At 37.8% G+C, this 19,086-nt stretch overlaps 1 protein-coding gene across 7 annotated transcripts in view; it reads left to right on the top strand.

Moving 5' to 3' along the window:
- Positions 1 to 19,086, top strand: part of adcy2b (adenylate cyclase 2b (brain)) — a 92,190-nt gene that overhangs the window by 50,933 nt on the left and 22,171 nt on the right. For 5 of the 7 annotated variants that reach the window (XR_010545576.1, XR_010545577.1, XR_010545578.1 and 2 more), the window contains exons 6-15: positions 2,411 to 2,522; positions 2,743 to 2,870; positions 8,228 to 8,386; positions 8,701 to 8,833; positions 12,231 to 12,407; positions 12,536 to 12,579; positions 12,715 to 12,795; positions 15,244 to 15,313; positions 15,967 to 16,064; positions 18,330 to 18,414. Coding sequence is in view for 4 of the 7 variants with exons in the window: in XM_065293619.1 (XP_065149691.1) it covers positions 2,411 to 2,522; positions 2,743 to 2,870; positions 8,228 to 8,386; positions 8,701 to 8,833; positions 12,231 to 12,407; positions 12,536 to 12,579; positions 12,715 to 12,795; positions 15,244 to 15,313; positions 15,967 to 16,064; positions 18,330 to 18,414 (1,087 nt within the window). In the remaining 3 variants the exon portion in view is untranslated. The remainder of the gene's footprint in view (positions 1 to 2,410; positions 2,523 to 2,742; positions 2,871 to 8,227; positions 8,387 to 8,700; positions 8,834 to 12,230; positions 12,408 to 12,535; positions 12,580 to 12,714; positions 12,796 to 15,243; positions 15,314 to 15,966; positions 16,065 to 18,329; positions 18,415 to 19,086) is intronic. The other 2 variants (XM_065293632.1, XM_065293617.1) reach the window with 1 other exon arrangement.

Raw genomic sequence — 19,086 nt, 5'->3', positions numbered from 1 at the left:
TGTTGAGAGACCTGTTCGTTCTCACTGATTGAAGAAAAGCTAATTGGGTTCTCTGCATCTGCATAATATTCATAGGGCTTTAGTCAGACCAGCAGCAAAAATCCATATCTGACACACGCCAATGTTTTCGACCATATCCTGCATTTTGTAGTTTTAACATCAAAAACAACCTGCAGAGCATGTATGTCACACCATATACTCTACACTTTGGTGCATTTTGGTCAATCAGATCACAAGTGGATGAGTTTTTAGGCAGTCATTGATTAAACTAAAGTGCCTGCCCTTTGCCTCTTTCATTTTTGTTTCATTTTGCGAGCATGTGAAAGTGGCGCAAGCTTTGTGCAGCATGTTTACTAACAACACTCTTACATATTAGCAGTACTCTGCCATAATATTAGTATGCGTCAACTTAAACTCGTGATTTCTCCTGCTAGTGTTTTATCGACTCACCCAAAGACCATCTCCTCAAAGAAATCAGGACAGAAGGGGTCAAAATTGGACAAAAGAGACGGATTAAAACACTAGGGGCCCTATTTTAACGATCTGAAATGCAAGTGCGAAGCGCAATGCGCAAGTGACTTTGTGGGCGGATCTTGGGCGCTGTTGCTATTTTCCCGGCGGGAGAAATAACTCTGGCGCCAGGCACAAATCAAAAAGGGGTTGGTCTGAAGCAGGTTCATTATTCATAGGTGTGGTTTGGGCGTAACGTCAAATAAACCAATCAGAACGCTATCCAACATTCCCTTTAAACGCAAGGGCGCAAGTTCCATGGCGGGTTGCTATTATTATGACGGATTTACCAGAAGCACGCCAGGAGCGGTTCACAGTCGAGGAGACCGACGTTCTTGTAAGAGCAGTTAAAGACAGAGAAGTTGTTTTGTATGGGGATAGGAGAAACCCGCCCAAATCAGCGTCGGTTAAACAGGCGTGAGAGGAAATAGCCACAATTGTCTCATCAGCTGGCATCCCCATCGTTGCGCCGAGCGCTACAATGATGTCAGGAGACGGGGGAATCCCAAGCTTGCCAGCATAAATCGGGCAGACCGTGTAACGGGAGGTGGATCTGCCTCTACACAGACGCCAGCAGAGGACATCCCTGCGTCCGCTGCGTCCACCCTCACCACTGAAAGGGTTTGGGGGCTTTGAAATCGGACCCAAGAAACGCAAGCAAGGTCCATCCCCAAAGTACTCTTACAAATCAAGTTCATATACATTAAGGTTTCTTATGAAAACTTTTAATTATTATTTACATAGAATAAACGTAATACAGCCACACAACAAACTTATGAAAATATTTTAATCGTTATTTGCATGAGAATTTTTTTACGCAGCCACACAATAAATAAAAACTATCACCACAATGCTCACCACTATGATTCCCCTTATCTCATGTGTTAATATTTTTTATTGTAACAATTTATGATTTGCAAAAATTACTGTTGCATCTGTGTAGATTAGATAAGCAAAGTGTATGCGCGTTGTGCACGCTATACATTATGGTCAAGCATGCCCCCTTAAAATAGCATAATGAACCACGCGCCACTGACTTAAGACTAGTTTTTTTCTGGTCAGTGGGGCAACTGTTTTTTAAAACTGCAAAATAGCACCAGGGATTGTTTTGCGCCGCAACACGCCTCCTTTTTTGCGCTGAACCGCCCAGGGAGCGCAAGTTCATTCCCTAGTTTGCCGACGTGCGTCTGTGGAGGGAAAAACCCGCTGTGCGCCGGTGCAAAATACGAATGATACATGCGTCACTGACAAAGTCAATTGCGCTGGGTGCAAGATAGGGCCCTAGGTGTTAACGAACTTGCGTCTCTCTCATCCACTTGTGATCCGATCGTCCAAAACGTATCTTAATACCAAATATCAAGTCTTATTACCAGGTGTAAAGGAGGCCTTAAAGGCACAGTGTGTAACTTTTATAAGGATATAATGACAGAAATGCAATGTAATATACATAACTATATTATCAGTGGTGTTTAAAGACCTTACATAATGAACTGTTATGTGTTTATTACCTTAGAATGAGATGATTTATCTACATACACCGTGGGCCCCCTTACATGGAGGCCGCCATTTTGTGCCGCCATTTTTCTACAGTAGCCCTAAACGGACAAACTACTCTACAGAGTGCATTTTGTCACTACTGTATTTTGTCCTAGACAAAATGAGGGGGCTACCGTAGCTTCTCTATGCGTTTCAGTGAACGGTGGACTGAGCTGTTGGTTGCAATTCAGAATCTCAGTGCTAGATGCCGCTAAAATCTACACACTGCACCTTTAATTTCACAGAAAATCTTTTTTTGTTGGCTGTACACCCATTGGCTGTATTAAGTGGCATGAATAAAGTGTACAACATATTTGCACAACCCTAGTTTTTCTAACATCTTAATGTTTTGTTTTTTTTGAAGCATATTGTATGCAGACATAGTTGGGTTCACTCGTCTAGCCAGTGACTGTTCACCAGGAGAACTGGTCTATATGCTGAATGAGCTCTTCGGCAAATTTGACCAGATTGCCAAGGTATCGTATATGCTGTACTGACGGGCGTATTATTGAAACATATTGTTGTCAGATACAGTGGCCACACTTAAAAATGTATACTTACACTTAAAGTGTCTGAAAACTTTGTAAGCCCACTATACTGTAAATATATGAACCTGTTAAATTATGTTTTTATGCATTTTCATTTATGTCTATATAATAAAGTTTGTTTACTATAATGTCTGTGGTTTATTTGTAGGAAAATGACTGCATGCGGATCAAGATCTTGGGTGACTGTTATTACTGCGTGTCTGGGCTGCCTGACCCTCTGACCGATCACGCTAACAACTGTGTGAAGATGGGGCTGGATATGTGTGGGGCCATCAAGTAAAAGAGCATTTAAACACAAATAATCTCTTAATACATATGAAGAGTTTGGTTCCGAAACTTAATAAATCCGTTTTGACTAATTTGTGTAAAAACGTGTTTTCTATACCAAGAAAGTGACGAGATAAAAATTACTATTTTCTGTTAAAAAAACGTTCACATAGCATCTTTAGGTTATTATAACATAAAAAATTCAAATCCATAATTTGATTTTCAAAGATTTATTATAAAAACGGATTATTTTTCCCACAAAATGCAATAAAGTAAGTATTTTTTTGAGGGTGAGTCAATGATGACAGAATTTTCATTTTTGGGTGAACTATCCCTTTAACACGGCCGATATCAGATTTTGCATAAAATTAAGAATTTACTTTTTAATACTGAGGGTAAGAATACAATATTGATTTGGTTGGTAACTATTTTTTTTTAAATGCCGTTTATCACGTTTTGGAACCAAACTCTTCATATCTTATTACTGCTGTATTTCATTATGAGTGGTTCATTTCAGCAGTCTTTACAATGGGACTGACACACTGCTATGTTTAGCTCCGAATATATAGATTTTTTATTATTGATTTCAATTAATAAAACCAATTTGGAGCATGACAGATGCTTGATGCTGCCGTCTAAGAACAAGGAACATACGGCTTTTTTCCATAGCTCAGAAAATATAGATTTTTTTATTTCAATTTCAATTATTAAAAAAATTGGGAGATAAAAATAGCAGTGTGTCAAGCCTATTGTATTTAAGCTTTGACTTGTCCTTTGGTTGAGCATCTGCTAAAAAATTACTTGGATGTGCCCACATTTTTATTTTCAATTTTAGCATTTAATAAATATTTTTGTACAATGACCATCAACAGTGTTGAGAAAGTTCACTTTCTACATGAACTAGTTCAGTTCACAGTTCACAAATTTTAAAAAGGAACTAATTCAGTTCATAGTTCATATTTCAAAATTTTGAACTAGTTCACAGTTCCAAAACTGAACTAATTTATAGTTCTTTTTCCCCATATTATATAGCCCATATAGAACCACAGACAGCAATTATTTTATCAGTTTTAACACTGAAGCTAAATGCGTCAGATTTCATCTTCATATCCAACTTTAAATCCTTATCCAACCAGGGTTTACATTAGCATTGACTGTCTTTTAAGTTTTGTATTTGCTTGCACATTTGCTTGCTTCAAGGGGTTTTCCGGGCGAGAAGCGCTGCGAGGCATTGCGTGTAGGACAACTCGCACGTTAAATAGCGTGAGGTTAGTCAGAGTCTATCAAGATCCAGAATATGCGTTAGCAGCCTATGTTAATCCTTAACCGTTTAGGACAAATATGATGTTATTAAATGTTAAACTATGTGAGCAGCGTCCAGTGCGTCACCTCCATGCTGCTCTTTGTTTTGATGACGCATGCAGCCATGAAACGCGGGTGTTGCCAGATTGGGTGTTTTTTCCGCTACACATTAAGGCCTGTTTACGGTGTGTTTTAGTCGGGTTTTCGCCTGGAAGACTCTATAGAAATCTGGCACCCTATTGAAAGATGCTAAACTGAAAGAGCGTCGTTCACAAGCCCCAGAATGAACGAGTTCACAGTAACGTTCATCAGCCAGTAATACAGTACGTTCAGTTCACGTTCGCCCAAAATATGAACGAGTTCATGAACTGTCCTTCAATGAACTCGTTCAGGCACAACACTGACCATCAAACTGTAAAATTGCGCATTGTCTCAGTGGAATGGTTTCCTGCAAATCTCTTCGTTTACTTCACAATCTGTTTATTCATACATAATGAAATTATTTAAACTCAAACCAGTTTTTTAAGTCAGTTAGCCTTAACAATCACTTTTTATCCTACTTTTCATGCAACTCTGCATTTAACCATATAATGCATTGTTTGCCATGATTGTGATTCTGTATAAATGTTATTTGCTTTAGAAATCTCTGCACTAGATATACTGTATATATAGGTGCCACTTACATGGAGCGTCTATGCAGAGTCAAAATAGTTGAAGAAATGCAGCTTTACCATAGCACGCTTACTGTATCTCATAGCACCATAAGGAGCTTCTGGAGGAACTCTTATTGATTCTCACAATATGGTATTTTGTGATACTGACCGGCTGACATCTTTCCACATTAGAACAAAACACCCAAAGTCCATCCCTCCTAAAACCCCTACACCAGATGTTTATCACAGTATGTCCTTTCATCATCCACCAGAAACACTTTTTTTCGTGATGGCTGTCCTGAAACACTACACTTCTCTGTGAGCCTGAAATCATCCAGATACTCAAGAGGCTCAGATGTGTAATATTTAAAAAAAAAAAACCCACACATTCTTCTCTTCGGTCTGAAAGTGCTGCCCCATTTTTCACTTCCTCACCCAACTCCATTCTTCTGCCCAACTCTGAGCTTCACACACCCGCTCTCCGACACCCATTCACTTTCACATCATACACAAACAAATTCGTTGGAGGGGTGTTATTGAGGATCCACCGTCTTATTGTATTCTCAAACAGGAGAGAGGAATACTGTGTGCCAGATTCCCAATAAAATGATCGGCACATACACCTTTTTGACGGGGCAGTTCTGGCTTACTTGCACCCCACTCTGTCAAATTGTCACAAAAATTAGCTGTCACTGTGGCGGTACCCTTTTAAAAGTACACATTTGCACCTAGAGTTCATATTTGTACTTCAAATGTACATATTGGTACCAGAGAGTGCATTTTCGTTCCAAATTATATACATATCACAGAGCCAAACGACCTTGAAAATTTTGTTTTTAGCGCAATGTGATCTTAAGAAACAAAAGTTTCAGGATAGTTGATGGTTTAATATGGTGTTTCATTCTGATTTTAGCACATGGTTTTCGAGATATCTGTCTTTCCCCATTCATATAGATATGATTTTAGTTTTGCATCACTGAAATAACTGCCTGGAGGCATTGCAAACATGACCACCTAGTGGTATGACTTTCCCTAAAGCAGTGGTTCTCAAACTTTTCAGCGTGCTCCCTCCCCTTGGGTATGGTGCATCCCTTTGTGCCCCCCCCCCCAAAAGAAAATTCAAGAGATCTCAAACTTAGAGTTTGAATTAAACAAAACATATTAAATGATACAATTCAGTACTGTTGATTATTATTGTTTTTTATTACACAGAATTTATGATACATTAATGTATTTTATAAAATGTCATAAAACTGGGTGCCCCCAAGGATGGCCCACCCCTCAGTTTAAGAACCACTGCCGTAGGGACTTTGGTAGAAAGAAAAGTGAAGTGAGAAGTCATACAGGATTTCAGGCAAGTGCTTATTTAAATATTCTGTGTGCTTTCCTCGGAAAAGAGGTCATATGAGGGTCGGCAGATCATGCCAGAAGCAAATACACACAATCTGCAGAAAGCGAGCTACCAAATTTAGAAAATGTATGTGCATTAATTATTTCTGCTACATGGTTTTACAATACTTCTTACCTTCAAACATTGTTCAACTTTTATGAAAGTTTTGTTTCAAATCCACTTGAAAATCCTGAGGTTTTTGCAAAGCCCTGCTGAAAACCAGAGTACAGTACAGCATTCAACAGGGCCGTGGTATAAATTTATGTTTATTTCTGTTGTCAAAGTTATGTCTGTGAAATATGGTACTGTTTACTGTTTTGATGTACGGAGAGATTAAAATCTATAAGCTCTGTTGTTATGAAAGGAAGAAAATGTTAAGGGGCAGTTTCCCGGAGAGGGATCAGGTTAAAAAAGAACAATACTGGTGTGCATCTTGAGACAAATGAAAACAATGACACTGATATATATATTAACTCTTTTACCGCCAGCGTTTAAAAAAAAAAGTTGCCAGCCAGCGCCAGCGTTTTTCTTGATTTTCACAAAAGTTTAATGTCTTCCAGAAAATGTTCTTCTTCAAATATATAAACATACAATATACCAAATGAAAGAACAAACCCTCTGCTTTCAAATAAAAAAACCGTTTCATCCTACCTTCAGTAGTTCTTTTGTAATCAGCTTTTGAATATGGGTAGGTTTCTGCAAAAACACCACATTTTGAGCAAAAAGCAGAGATAATTCCATTTTTGTGACGGACTTTTCATAGAGATCCCATTCAGAGCGATCTTTAAAACAGACACGGACATGCAGCAGCTTGCCATAGGGCAATACTTCCGGGTTAAAAAGTTGCGGAAGGGATAATAGCGCTATTGCGGAAAGACCGAAAAACTCGGGGAAGCGTTTTCTCTTGATTGACGAGATATCTCGTCAATGGCGGGGAAAGAGTTAAATAAAGGCAGCTTAAACATGCATTTTAGTGTAGGACTAGGATAAGTCCTGTCCAGGAAACCACCACTTATAGTTTCAAGGCCAGATTTATTAACAGCTTGCGCCAGTGCAAACCATAATTTCGTTGTTAAATAAAGAATGTCGGGATTTACTAAAGACACGCAGTAGATAATAAGTGCGGAAAAGGTATGGTAGTTATTTTTGGGACTGATCTTATTGCATATGCATTTCAAGGAGTTTCCCTTTTTAGACGCAAAGTTTATGGGTGAATATTATTTAAATCATTCACGCAACGTGATTTACAAATGTTTGTGTGTGTGATATTTTATTTAACACCAAAAAGCATGTCTTAAATCATTTTGCACTTGAAATTGCTGCAATTGTTGCTGTTATGAGGAGGCATCGCTGTTCTCCCCATGAGGAATGCCAGAGGAACATATTATTCTAAATATTGTTTGCCAAGCCATGTTTGTTTTAACTTTTTTCCTGGAGGAAATAAAAGAGTAGTCAGGAGAAACTGTTTCAAAACTTCTTGTAAACCTTCTTTGTCCTCCAGTCCTTTTTACCGTACTATGGCTTTATAAGCTGCGATGTCTGTGGTGCTGAACTCAAGCTCATCAGGCGTTAGTAGATCACCCGCACATGAGGAGCATCTGGCTGTTCTCTTAATTCCAAGAATGCAAAGAACAGACTTGCGTTCTCGTGGAGATCGGTCTTGCCAGGCGACCTTGGAAGAACGAACTCAGAAGGTCGCGAGAAACAGACCGCACTTGTGAGAATTGAGATGTGTGCGATCTTCCCGTTGATCACCTGATCTCCACCATTGTTTTGCCGCAATGACTTTTGGGGCGTAACGTGATTTCAGCGCGCAAATCAAGAACACATCCGTGTATTTCTTATGCGTCCTTTACTTGCCTTTTGAGAACTGGAATTGAACTTCGACGGTCAATAACACGAGGATGCAAGATCGCTGAAGAACGCATATTGAGAAACTGCTTATTTGCAACCCTGAACTAATTTGCGCTGCCTTTAGTAAAAACTGTGGTAATAATGTGTCATTTTAAATGTTATTTCAGAAAGGTGAGAGATGCCACCGGGGTCGACATTAACATGCGTGTCGGAGTGCATTCTGGAAATGTCCTCTGCGGCGTGATCGGCCTCCAGAAATGGCAGTATGATGTTTGGTCACATGACGTCACCCTGGCCAATCACATGGAGGCAGGGGGTGTACCTGGGTAAGATCAGCCTCACAAAGCATGTGAGACGTGTTTTTCCCTTATTTTATGATTTTTTACATATTTGCTTCTACATGAAGTGTACTTGACATTAATAGAAAAGCTCTATTGAGAGAAACAGTGAACAGTGTGCAATTGTGCTGCTATCAAGTGCTGTTTTGTTGAATAACACATAATAAAGACAAAGAAGAGCTATACTGTAGATCCTCTCTTTACAGTTTTTCAATCTTAAACCTTTTGTTTCTGCGAGCGTTAGAAAATACTCATGTTTTGTACCTTTTTATGAAGTGTAATGTTTGTGTGCTCCTCTCCAGGCGAGTTCACATCTCCTCTGTTACCCTGGAGCATTTGAAAGGGGCGTACAAAGTCGAGCAGGGGCACGGGCAGAGCCGAGACTCCTACCTGAAAGAACACGGCATCATCACATACCTAGTCATCAACCCAAAGGTAAAACATGATATAATGTACGACTTTAATAAGTTTATAAGAATAACTACACTGTAAAAAATACTTTGCTGCCTTAAAAAATTTTGTTGAATCAACTCAGATTTACAAGTCATGTCAACAGAGATGAGTTGTCACAACTTATAAAATATAGTTGAGAAAAGTCAACTTAATTTTATAAGTTATAACAACTCACCTGTATAACAACTCATCTTTAGTCAAGATAAATAATGGTAAGTTGAAATCCGAGTTGATTCAACAAAAAATTTTAAGGCAGCAAAGTATTTTTTACAGTGTAGATTTCCAAAGAGCCACAATTGATAGCCTAATGTAAACCTTTAAAGTAAAGAGTGTGTTTATATATTTGTTTATTTATATTGTATGAGGAATAATCATGGTGATTCCTTAGCAAGCACTACTAGTTAATCATGTCTAGGTAAACATAAGCAATAATCATTTAATTGACACTGTGTACTATAAAGACTTATAGCCTAATTTCAAATTTGACAATCCTATTTCAATTAAAAGTACACGTTTAATATATTGCAGTAGTTTAGCTTTAAGACCCAGAAGAAGAATCCAAAATATTCATCATCTCAGATGTGAGTGGGCTTTACTGCCCACAGATATCATAATGCCTGGCATCATATATTCAAATAACAACGCCTATTCTTTTCTTTATCTAGTACGTTATTTACTTTTCAACAATGCATTGGCCCGAGGTAACAAAAGCAGCAACGTTCTCTCATAAGAGACTCGTGCATTTATTTTCTACTCTTTTTGAGCCTCTCAGCTTAAACATAACAACCCACTGCCACCCACCACACTCTCATTATCATTTCCAGATTGAAGTTTGGAGGGCTTTTGCTCATTTTTGTTTTTCCTCCACATTTGTTAATGCCTGTGTGGTTTTTGTTTTACTTAAATAAATTCTTTTATTAATCATGATAGATCTGTATTGTACTGACTTGAGGCAACATTGAACAAAAGGTTTAAAACGTTTTCTGTACCCTATAAAGCAGGGGTTTTTAAACTGTGGGTCAGAACCCACTATAGTGGGTCAACACATTCACATCAAATGCATATAAATAGCACACAGTGTGAAAGTTTCGCGATAGATATGCCAAATTCAGTTTTTGCGTGCATATGATACACCAGTCGCTCTCGTTCACTTAATACGGTGCATCTTTTTGAGTCATTTTATGGATTGGTTTCTAAAACAATTCAGTTTTTTAAACCATTTTCGCTTGGGTTTGGTGTTAGATTTGGGATTTGCTTTAGGATGTCATTATTAATATATTGGCTTCTCCATGATTTTGTTTATTTTCAAACCATGGATGCTTGGGGTTGGGGTTAGAATTGGAGTTTGGGTTAGGATGTCAGTTTATGTAACAAAAAGTTGTTCTAACCCCAAACCCAAGCGACAATGTGGAAAAAAAGAAACCAATACAGTACATAAAACAACATGAAAATATTAAGTGAATGGGAAGGACTGGGTATCATATGCATGCAAAATTGGAATTTGGCGATGTATTGTACGACTTTTCCCACTGCATGCTATTTACACGCACAGTAAGATCAGGTGGGTCACACAAAGTCACTTGGTTGTTGTAGTGAATCACACAAACACCAAAAAGTTTTTTCCTGTAAATGACAATGAATAGAAATGGTTTTGATATCAGGTATTTAGGGATTACAATTAAAATGTAATTTAATTTATACAAAGACAATAAGAATATAAAACACTTATTAAAAATATATATTTTTATATATCTAAATGTGTTTTTTTCAGCATATTTATATAACACATATTTTGGTGGGTCATTAGATAGATTATATTTGTCTATGGTAGGGGTGTCAAACTCATTTTAGGCTGAGGGCTGGATGGTAAATTACGCCACGATGTGAGGGCCGGATCATTTTTTTTAAACCTTAGTGTGCTGATAATTATGTTAAAATTAACTAAATAAACAAATTAATTAGCAAAAAACTAGAGAAACACACACTGTAATAACTACATTTCATAAGTCACACTCGTACTGTACATACCATACACACAAATTTACATCTGAACAAAACCCACTGGCCTTAGGTTGAAAAGCTTTTATTTAACTTCCTTTGCATTATACTTTAATGCCAAAATTATTTATCAACCATTCACTTTTCTTTGGAATATATTTGTAATGAGAACAATCATTTAGAAAATGAAAGTGCTTGATATAGGGGCACTAAGAGCGGTAACATAAAATGCCAAGATTTTTGGGCAACGTGTTAAGTCTATGTTCCACGATGTGCTTTAATTTCCTATTAAAAACGAACACATCCACCCAACAAAGGGTTTTTAAAATATGTATTTAATATTCAATAATACTGTATAAATCATCACGTGAGCCGGATTGGACACCTTTGCGGGCCGCGTTCGACACCCATGGTCTATGGGGTCCAGAATGAAACCTTTCTGCATTTTGTACCTTGATAGGTATAGCATAATACCTTTTGGGGTACAATACTTTACACTAAAAGGGCCATATCATGAAAATCTGACTTTTTCCATGTTTAAGGGCTGCAGTGTCCCCAGTACTTCTATCCATCTAGAAAATGTGAAGAAGATCAACCCAGTAACTTAGTTTTGGTAAACCAATGCAAGCGTGTGAAAAAATAGGTCATTGAAATTTGGCTCCCCTTGTGATGTCAAAATGGGATCTTATTATAATAATACGGCCCCTTAATCTGCACTATCCAAAGAGAGAGAGAGAGAAAATAATTGATAGCACAATTGAGTTTAAATTTAACAAACCACCATTATGGTGATCAGTGTTTGCATTTAAAAGGACAGACCCAAAAATACCACTTTTTTGTTCACACCTACAAAGTGGCAATATTAACATGTTATAACATATTATCTGTTATTTTGAGCTAAACTTCACACATATACTCTGGGGACACAATTTTTTTTTTAAGTCTTGTAAAATGTCCCCTTTAAGGATCTATTGTCAGGGGTGCACATAACTTTTTGTCCTGGTTCTCAAAGAAGCACCTGGAGATGTTGCTTGGTACTCAGACTATTCATAGCACAGACATCCTACATGCTGTCATCATCACTTATCTCCCCATATCTCTTTGGTTTAAACATGGTAGACGAATGATGACTTCTAGACAGGAGAACTGTAAGTGCTAAAAGGTTATTTTCTGGGTTTTGCCCACAAAAATACATTATCCCTGCAGCTCTCTATAAAGTGCAGAATAGGAAGTATATACATAAGATAAAATAAGACAAAAAATTTAATTAGAAAATCCAATTCTTTAAACATTATTTTTGATGATGAGTTTTAGATTACAGTGCTGTATCCTATAATAATACATCCATTAACTGTATGGTTTATTCTACAATGTTATTTAGGCAGAGAAACGGAGTCCCCCGCTCCCTAGCCGACTTCGACCCTCTCTGGATGGGGCCAAGACGAGGGCAACGGTCCGCATGACGCAGTACCTCGAATCGTGGGGGGCGGCCAAGCCCTTTGCCAACCTCCATCACAGAGACAGCATGACCAATGAGAACGGCAAGATCAATACGCATGTGAGTCACACTGAGTAATGATCTGATAACTAGCTGAGGGATTTCTTCACGAGTTAATTCTAGTAAATGAAATCCCCATGCAGTTTTGATTCTAGACGGCGTTTTAACATCATTTGCATTTTTCTTAGGATGTGCCGTTAGGGCAGTACAGCTTTCAACTAAGGTCAGAAAGGTTTGTTTTGCACCACTTATTATTTTATATGACTTTATTATAATAAGCTCAAATTTAAGTGAATATTAAGTTGACATGCACCTCATCTGCATTTCTTAAAGTGGTTTGAAGGTCTCTCTCTCTCCTTCATTTCAGAACAAAATCACAGAAGAAAAGATTTGAAGAGGAGTTGAATGAAAGAATTATTCGCACCATCGATGGCATCAATTCACAAAAGTAAGCACCCATAATGCCCTGCATCTTATCTGTATGACAAAATTAATGAATTCAAGACAGCACCACAAGAAATAACTGTTTTGAGTTTAACAGTGACGATTTTGGGAAGCCTTTGTTTTATCTGTACCCTTTTGAAAATAAAGGTCCTTTAAAATAAAGGGTCATTTGCAGCAAAAAAGTCAAAGGTTCTTAAAAGAAAAGTTTTGATAGATAAAGGTGCAGTCTTCGGGTATTCATTGTTGTTATGTAAATCTTCCTTCCTTTCTAGTCGGTACAGATCAATAGATTAAGGTTCAGGATGCTGTTAGATGTCAAAGTAAGGGGTCCCTGCAAATGGTCCACTACGTAAATCTTCATTCATTGCTTTGGCAGCTGTATCTTTTCTGTTTTTCTGGGTCACATCCAATATGGTAACAGTGTGACACATTAGTACAGGGTATCCAGTGAATATGATGCAAGCTTCAGAAAGCTGTTAGGTGTTGAAGTAAGCATCCCCTGCAATAGCCCATATGAAATGTTCTTCCTACAGACTTTACTGTCTCTATCCTGGGAAATGTTCCTGCTTGTTATGTAAATCTTCCTTCCTAAAATTCTGCCATAGAAAAGTTCTGCCATTTGATTTAAACAGTATAAATGTTAATTCTTATAAAAAGTAAATGTAAGCGTTTTACACAAAATAAAAATTAAAACTATATACTTTTTCAATATACAATGTAAAAAATGCAGCATGAAGTTTAAAAAAACTTGGTTTTGCAAGTCAATTCAACCTACTATATTGAGTTATCAAGTTGAAATTGTTAAACTTAAAAAATTAAGTTAAAGTAACTTTAAAATATGTTGATTTGACAAAAATGCTGTGAATTTTTTACAGTGGGAATACCTGAAAAGTCATACGCTCATTTCGCAAAGAAACGTTTTGCCGTTTGATTTATATTGTTGAAATATTCTTTACATTATAATTGTTTAAACATTTTGTTGGTTACTAGTCTACCGTATTGTTTTATTTGATAATGTTTTTGTCATAGTTTAATAAAAATACCAAATAAAATTTAGGAAGGGCTTGTTTTCATGCAAATATGTAGGATACGCCTTTGGGGCACGCAAAAGGTTTGAACCTCAATTTGCGCTCAAATACATTATCGCAACTGCTCTGTGAAGACTCTATCTGTGGAAAATCTAAAAGAAAACTTTGTTTTACAAATGCTTCGAGTTTAAATTCCCGTGAATTGAGTGTTGCCGCGGGAAACGCGCAAGTTGAAAAATCTTAACTTCTACGGATTTCCGCGCTGCGTTAACCAATCAGGACCTTGATTTAGTAGTGACGTGATTACAGGAAGCGGAGTGGCGGAGTCTCAGCGGAGTCTCAGCGGAGTCGCAGAAACCCCTCCCATGACGCAAATTTCCGTGTGAATTTTTCGAATGACAAGAAGCGATTGAACTCAAATGTTCAAGCGTCCAACTACGCGCGAATAGCACGTTTTTGCTGCCTCTACCGCGGCTGGTGTAAACGCAATATAACACAGTATTCATAGTCAGGGTTACGTTTTTTTAAAGGACAGAAAAGATTAAGATAGAAAAGTAGAAAAAGGTGGTTAAGTCTGTTTTAGTTAGTGAGGTGTTGGAAGAGATGGGTTTTTAGCCGATCCTTAGAGACCGCTACAGAGTCAGCAGATATTGTCCCAACCAGCAGATCATTGGACAGATGTATAAAGCAGGGAGGGTACACAAGTCTGTATAACTGTGCTTTTACACCGCCACTGGTGAGAGCGTAAATAAAAACTCTGGCTGCCCTGCCAACGATGCTATAGAAAAGGTGTAGTGGACACTCTGATGTTCAAATGCATTTTCTTAACTCCTCCCAAGTGGAGGTTTCCACCTTCCGATTGGTTGCCGCCGAATCGCGTCATAGCTCATTACCATAGAATTGAGCAGATTTCAACTCTCCTCGACGCTCACACCGTACATGACATGCAGCACCGCTGCTCGCCGCCCATAAATATGTATTGTGAAGGCTAGATGTTTTACGAGTCTCTTACGTCATCACCTGGCGGCCATCTTATCTCAGACAGCTCGTTCACTCATAGCATTGTGTTTATCAAATGTCATTAGGGTGACACATTTACACCTGTCACACTTGGTAGGGTCATAAATCAGGGGTCATAAAACAGTTTTGACACTTTGTGTATCATTTTCTTCTCTTGACACTTAAGACATCTCAACAGAAGATGTTTACAATTGAATAAAATTTGTTTTTTTTTATTCAAAGATTATTTGATTTAAACCAGTTCAGAGGTTTAAAACTTTTTGACCCAAGTATAAAAAAAATAGTTTTCAGCTAAGCTTACTTGCAGAGCATTTCCTTTATCGACATTTTCAAATCACAGCCATTCAGAGTGACAACACCATTTAATTGTTTTAAATGACTTTATCTATGCTTTCTTTCCCCAGGCAGTGGCTGAAGTCAGAAGACATTCAGAGGATTTCACTGTTCTTTCACAATAAGACGTTAGAAAAAGAGGTATGTGAGCCTGAAATGTGCCAATTCTGGATACAAAAAATGCAAAAACGTCGAAAATATTAAAGAGCCCCTATTGCATGCCTATTACAAGAACGTTATTTTGTGTATTTGGTGTTTGCGTGGTTTATGATTTCAACATACCGTACATAATTGTTGCTCCTCTATGCCCCACCTTTCTGAAATGTGTCGATTTCTACAAAGCTCATTGTTCTGAAAAGCGTGGTGTCCTTCGATTGGCCAGTTATCCAGTGCGTTGTGATTAGTCAAATACCTCAAGCAAGTGACAGAAATGTGGCACTCCTTACCATATTTGGAAGATCAGCTTCCAACTGGAGATAATATCATGTTTACTAACTTATAAACATCAGCCCGTATCTGATCCAGAAAATCCAGATGACCAAGCTGATCGATCAACTTTGCCAGCGCGGCTTGAGCAGGACTTAACAGATTGGCACAGTAAGGATAATAAAAGGATAAAAGACGATAACTCCCATGATCTTATACTGTGAGATTTGTAACTCGGTAGTTTGTTAACATGTACAAACACACACTTACACGCCAAAAAAAGTCAAATCAGTAAACGGAAAATAGGGGCTCTTTAAAGCTCAAAAATTTCATTCTTCATCACGCTGATTTCTATTTTTTTGTTTCAGTATAGAGCAACAACTCTGCCAGCCTTCAAATATTACGTCACCTGCGCGTGTCTTGTTTTCTTCTGCATCTTCGTGGTTCAGGTTTTAGTTTTGCCAAAGTAAGTATAACCTCTACTACCTGCTCAAATGATCTCGCTATCCATCATGCCGCAATTACAAGCAGCCGTCCTATCCAAAAGCACTTAGACAGAGCAACACATAATAATATTACGACATCTATGCAATTGAGAGAAAAGAAGTGCGAGAATAAAGGCAGAGATGATGGGAACGTCAATGATCGTCTGCAAAGGACAGCCGGGAGCGGAAAGTTATGGATTTTCGTGAATCAGAGGACAGTCTGGTTTGAAAATAATGTCTCTTTTTGTCAGACTGAAAAATCTATGCAAGGCGTCGCCCTAATTTACTGCTCGTGTTGTGTGAGAGCACCCAGCTTTTTTACGGTTACTGTGTTCCTGCTTCCCAATATTGATTTTATGTCACGTTTATGGTGAGATATGTCACTTTTGAATGGGGCTGAACATTTATGTTCTAATAAAGAAAAAAAATTTAATTAGTGGGGCTTGTAAGGCAATCTATTGCTGTTTGGACAAACCTGTAACCTTAAGTATTAAACCACAGTGGAGACTACTACAATGTCATACACTCTTAAAAATAAAGGTGACAGATAAAATAACAATTTTGGCTAAATAAACATCCAAAGAACATTTCTGTTTCACAAAATATTGTTTATAACAAATGGTTCTTATAAGAACGTTTGACTAAATGGTTGAGGAACCAAAAATGGTTCTTCTATGGCATAGCTGCCAAACATAATCTCTGTATAGACGCACATGTGATGACGCGATACGTGTCTGGTCCGAACTTTACTTCTGGTTTCAGTTTTTTTAATGGTCTGACTAGTTGCTTAACTGAACTCTTGAACAAATACCTTGTCGAAAGGTAATCTATGCGTTGTTTATTTTGCTTGTTATATAAATAAACTACGTTTAAAGTACTTTGTTGTTATTTATTCTTAGCGAAGTTTACCGGAAGTTACGTGTTGACCACGAAAGCCGCTTGTTTATGTTGTTACTGCTGAAACCGTCTATTCCTTTTCTTTTCAATGCAAGATGACCATGCGTCACATTATGGTAAGCATTCATAACTGATGCTGCTTATAGACGTTTCATCGGATGCATATGCGTTGTTGCGTTTACATGCCTGAACCAAAGTGAACTTCCAATCTGTATTTATTTATTAATTTTACACAGTAACATTTGCTCAGTGTAATAGTTAAAGGATTAGTCAATTTTCTTAAAAAAATCCAGATAATTTACTCACCACCATGTCATCCAAAATGTTGATGTCTTTCTTTGTTCAGTCAAGAAGAAATTGTGTTTTTTGAGGAAAACATTCTAGGATTTTTCTCATTTTAATGGACTTCAATGGAGCCCAATACTTAACAGTTTCAATGCAGTTTAAAATTACAGTTTTAAAGGACTCTAAACGATCCTAAACAAGGCATAAGGGTCTTATCTAGAGAAACGATTGTCATTTTTGGCAATAAAAATTAAAATATGCACTTTTAAACCACCACTTCTCGTCTTCCTCCGGTCCTGTGATGCTCCAGCGCGACCTCACGTAATACGTCATTATGTCAAGAGGTCCCGGATGACGTATGCGAAACTATGCCCCAGTTTTTACAAGGGTGGAGAAAGAGGAGCGTTCAGATGTTGTTGTATGTCGAATGATACTAATTAATGTCTTTGTGTCAGTTTATTGTTTAAAATGGTCTGCAAAGTGCATTTCATATATGTAACACGTGACTTTACCACAGCATTATGCAATTACGTGAGGTTGCACTGGCTCAACACACAACACTCAACAAAGAGAAGTTGTGGTTTAAAAGTGCATATTTTTTATTTTTCTTGCCAAAAATGACGAAATTGTTTCGCTAGATAAGACCCTTATGCCTCGTTTGGGATCGTTTAGAGGCCTTTGAAACTGCGTTGTTAAGTGTTGGGGTCCATTAAAGTTCATTAAAATGAGAAAAAATCCTGGAATGTTTTCCTCAAAAAACAAAATTTCTTCTCGACTAAACAAAGAAAGACATCAACATTTTTGATCACATGGTGGAGTAAATTATCTGGGATTTTTGTAAGAATATGGACTAATCCTTTAATCCACGTTAGATATGATATATGAACTGAGGTAATTTACTTGTAATTTATTTCTCTTGTTATCAGAAATAAACTACTGTTAAAGGACTTTGTTGTTATTGATTCAATGTGAAAGTCTACCAGAAGTTTTGTTTAGTCCACAAAAGCTGTTTGTTTATGTTGTTGCTGTTGAAACCTGATAAAGAGGGATTTTGTCTCTTTCAGAACGACCATCCTTGGGGTATCGTTTGGAACGGCCTTTTTGCTGCTCGCCTTCGTCCTCTGCATTTGTTTTGCAGGACATATGCTGGTAAGATGTTATCGCACTTTCTAAAACAAAATATTAACCAGCCTTTAAATGAGTTTCAGTCAAGGGAATGAATGTCATTTAAATAGTAGAGGTTCTTGCATTTAAGAACTGCATCTTGTTAGAAAAAAAATAAAAAATGCCATATTATGGTACGATTGGATAGTCCTTTCTTGAGCTTTTAGACAGTGCCATCTATAATCAAATTATGAGCCACTATGGACTTAAATGGCTTAAGTAAATGCCACCTGTATCTCTCTCTCTCTCTCCTCTCTCTCTCTCTCTCTCTCTCTCTCTCTCTCTCTCTCTCTCTCTCTCTCTCTCTCTCTCTCTCTCTCTCTCTCTCTCTCTCTCTCTCTCTCTCTCTCTCTCTCGTATGTGCGGAGTGAGCGTGGAAGTTGGCGTCTGAGTGAGTGTGGACACGCTGGAGTGTGTGTGAGTTTTTCTGGCTTTTTCTAATTTTCCTTATACCTGCTGTTCTATCTATGGTTTAGTCGGATTAGTATTGTGTTAGGGAAGACTTATTTAGTTTAAAAGCGCGGTCGTCCGCGCCGGCGAGATGGCCGGAATGGCGGAACCGGCGCCGTCAGTTTTTGATGAACTGAGTAGACGGCACGGTATTAAAGTGCTCACTGAGACACAATGTTCAGTGGAGCAATGCAGTTTATCGGTGGC

This window comes from Paramisgurnus dabryanus, chromosome 19 (genome assembly GCF_030506205.2).
Source record: "Paramisgurnus dabryanus chromosome 19, PD_genome_1.1, whole genome shotgun sequence".
Taxonomy (NCBI): domain Eukaryota; kingdom Metazoa; phylum Chordata; class Actinopteri; order Cypriniformes; family Cobitidae; genus Paramisgurnus; species Paramisgurnus dabryanus.
Note: the sequence above shows the minus strand (reverse complement) of the source record. Positions and strands in the feature narration are given on the sequence as shown.